Source organism: Blastomyces gilchristii (assembly GCF_000003855.2).
Source record: "Blastomyces gilchristii SLH14081 genomic scaffold supercont1.2, whole genome shotgun sequence".
Classification (NCBI taxonomy): Eukaryota; Fungi; Ascomycota; class Eurotiomycetes; order Onygenales; family Ajellomycetaceae; genus Blastomyces; species Blastomyces gilchristii.
Window position 1 is genome coordinate 6,990,805 of NW_003101681.1, and position 3,864 is coordinate 6,994,668.

A 3,864-nucleotide genomic window follows, 5' to 3' on the forward strand; every position below is an offset into this window, starting at 1 on the left:
TTTGACAATATCATGACAAAGGAAAAGAGAACACAGTCTTAAAGATAGACACATTAAATAGATAGACAGAAAGAAATTAAAAGGAAAAGATAAAATAAAGAAAGACTGTAACAAAACAAATTATTAAAAGATAGTATATAGCTGTTTTAACAGACTATATCTGATTGATTTCCTCCTCTTCATATTCAGATAATTCTGAATTTAGTCATTTTCTTATAGCTGCTTGAGTTTCTGATAGAAAGTCTATTAAGTATTTAATTCCTGTCTCAGTTGAGAATAAGAATCTTATATTTAATTGATTTAGATCATACTTCTCTTTCAATCTGGCTCTGAGACTATTGTATAATACAGAGTACATTACAATATACTCAGGATTCTCATTTGTATTACAGAATGAGCATTCTATTGAGTCAAATCTATCATCAAATCTTTATATATAAGATTTGAAATAGCCATGTCCTAGTTGCAGCTGTATTATAGATGAGAATATTTTCTTTTTACATTTAATTGAACAAGATTTTCACTTGGGTTTTGTTTCAAATCTTGAATAATGTATACTCTTCTTTTGTTTCTGTCAGCTTTCATTCCACATGTTTAAACAAGATTCTTTTATTTTTCTCTTTATAAAAGATCAGGACATAATTTTTTGAATAGATCTGCTTAATTCTGCACTCTTTTTTACAGCTGAATCAGTCAATTCATTGTCATGAATATTCATATGAGCAGGAACTTAGTGCAGATGAATTATCAGCTTTGATATTCTTCTCTTTTGAATTTTCAAAATAGAGTTTAAGATCAGTTCAAGATTCATTTGATCATTATGAATCTGACTATTTCTAAGTCTCTTTAAAGCAGCTTGACTATCAGAGAATATTCATATCTCTTTCAAACAATTTCCTCTTTTATGAGATTTCATTTCAATGAGTTTGAAATCTTTCACTATTACAAATAGTTCAGCATCAAAGACTTCACATTCAGAGCCTAGATTTCAGAAATCTGAGATAAAATTGATATTATCTTCAGTATAAGCAATGTCTGTGTCTAATCTATTCAAGTTCTCATTTTTTGAGTCATCTGAATAAATCAGAATAGAGTCTTTTATATTGATTATAGAAATTCTCTTCAAATGCTGTTCACATTCTTTCTCTTTTGATAGTTCACTTATTTGTAAGTTTATAAGAGATTCAAGCTTTTCTCTTCAGGGAGATAACTTCTCATGATCAACTTTTTCAATATTTAAAGAAGAAAATTGATTTTTAATCAGAGAGCATAGTCTGTACAGTTGAGAAGGCATTTTCTTTGAAGAATTATTTTCATTTCAATCAAGAAATCTATTCCAATTTAGTTCATTGCCAGAGTTAATTAATGAAAATAAAGAAGAGACTCTTTCTCTGATTATATGATTTAAGCTCATCTTTACAACTCTCAGAGCATAGTTTATACAGGCCTTTTCAAATCTAATAGCAGGAGAAGAAAGTGAAGCTTCAATTTCCATTACTTTAATAGAAGATGATTTGAATGCTTTCAGAATTCTTCTTAAGGCTCTGTTTTACAGACTTTGAAAGAGTTCAGTGAAATTCCCTTGATTATTCTATTAAACTTAAACTTCATAATCAGCTACTGATGTAATACAGGCTATATATAACTGTCTCATAGCCTGGAAGAATAGACCTCTCTCTGTATTTGATAGTCTGATTATGTTATTCAATAGTCTTTCTGTCTTGACAGTTCTTTGTTGAATGTGATATTTAAAATTCAACTTAAAGTTTAATCATACTTCTAATCATTTGAACATTTACACTGGGTTTAATCTCTCTATTTAAAAGAGTTAGAGATAGTTCTTTCTCATTGAATCTCAGAAAAGAAAGTGAATTAACTCAGTTTTATTCATATTAAAATTGAATTTGATTGATATCTGCTCTAACAAAGATTGTCTTTACAGCTTCTTCAAATTACTTTCAAAATTCTCTTTAAATAAGTTTTTTGTGTGGTTCGGAAGAACGTACAACCGTCGGATAATAACGCGGCCGCGTCCGAACTACTAGCGTACGCGTACAAGTGTAAAGGGGCCATAGCGGCTGCTAATTATAATTAGTGTATAATATTACAATATATAAGAAGCCGGTGTACGCCTGTAATTGTACACTGGCTTAAGCAATCTTTGAATCACATCTGATAGCATGTCTAAAAACTGGTGAGAAGTGCAGACTTCTTCAGAGCATGATAATTTCATCTACAAAGCAATTCATAGTTATCATGTCAGTGTGATCCTAGAACATCTTAAAAAGATAGCATATAAAGAGCAGTGAGTGAAAGAGCATCTGATTGATGCTGCTTTGCTTATTGAGAAAAAACTCCATGCTCAGATGAATGCCATGTATGCAAATAGATGAGATGTGAGAAAAGAGATGAGAGCAGTGAATCAGATTCAAAGAAGACTGCTCTTCACTCAAAGAGATAAAAGAGGAAGTGATCATCACCAGAGTTGTATAATGATAATAGAAATTATATAACAATATAGTGATATAATGATAGACATTGTACAATTAATCAGAAATCAATCACTGAAATGAATATCTCTTCTAGCTGATATAAATAACACTCTTCTCTGCTATCTGAACTGGAAGATATGCAGAACCTCTCAGAGGATTTACTCAAAGCAGTAAGAAAAGCAGCTGAAACTGCTGAACTGAAATCAAAGCTCTGTACATATACAAGAATTCTAAACAAGATCAAGGCCTTGTGTATGCAGTGGCAGGCTGAGATGAAAGTCAAACAACAATTGACATTCACTGCAGATCAAGCATTCACTATGAAGAGCTTTGCTGATGCAATCATCACTATCAATAAGAATAGAGAAAACCAGATCTTAGGCCTGCAGCAGAAGATTGAATGTTTACACAGACAGGTAACTACACTGAACCTGAAGATCTCATCACAATCATTCATAATCTCTTCAGAAGTATACACATCATCAGAGACTGCTGTGCAGAATGAGAATCTGAGTATGAAATATATCAAGCTGAGAGATCTGCTGAAGTCATTAAGCTTCAATGATAACTGAAAAAATGATGCTGTAATCAGCTGACTAAGTCAGATGCAATCATATTATTGAATTGAATATGAACTCACAGACAGACAGTTAACAGAATTTCAATAAGTCTTAAGATCTGTCATGTTTCTACACAGAAAAGTGAAGTTATTATGAATGACTGATAAAAAGATAAATCTCACAGACCTGAAGTGATATTCATTTTCATGAATATGAAATGAGTTTTTCAAGTGAATCTTGCACAACTTTGAGAAAGTGAATGCATGAGATAAGTGTTATAAACACTTCACTGAGTGTAGACAAGTGAGCAATCTTATATTATACTTCACACACTTCAGCTTACACTATCTTATATTGAATGAAGAGCTTTTAACATCTTTCTGTTTACAGATCTTCATTCATAATCTTACATCTGAGTTGATAGTGAAATGAAAATGCTTAACCTTACAGTCAGGCACAGTGAAAGAAGCATACAACATTCTTATTATACAGGAATAAGTAAGTCAATTGTGATAGAAAATACTGTAATTGAGTATATCTCAGCAGAGAACAGATAATCAGACTTCTATGACACAAGTCACACACTCAGACATAATGAATCTAGATCTGAATGTCATCACTAAAGCACTGAATCCTCTGAAAAAGAGATTCTCTGAGTGAAAATCTTGATATTGAAAGCATCAAGCTTGCTTCAACTGTGAATGCTAAAATCATGATGTAAAAGATTGCATTCAGTGTGCACAGTCAAGAGAAGTAAGAGAGTTAAAAAACTAGCAGAATCAGTGAGTTCAGAGACACTCACTGATATTCTA

General features: G+C 31.7%; 1 protein-coding gene across 1 annotated transcript; it reads left to right on the top strand.

The window, feature by feature from the left end:
• Positions 1 to 2,629: 2,629 nt before the first annotated feature.
• On the top strand, positions 2,630 to 3,064 carry BDBG_01658 (uncharacterized protein; the record flags this gene model as incomplete). Its single annotated transcript, XM_031720428.1, has 1 exon — positions 2,630 to 3,064. One exon carries the CDS (start codon positions 2,630 to 2,632, stop codon positions 3,062 to 3,064), a length of 435 nt encoding a protein of 144 aa, XP_031576610.1.
• Between the last annotated feature and the right edge of the window lie 800 nt (positions 3,065 to 3,864).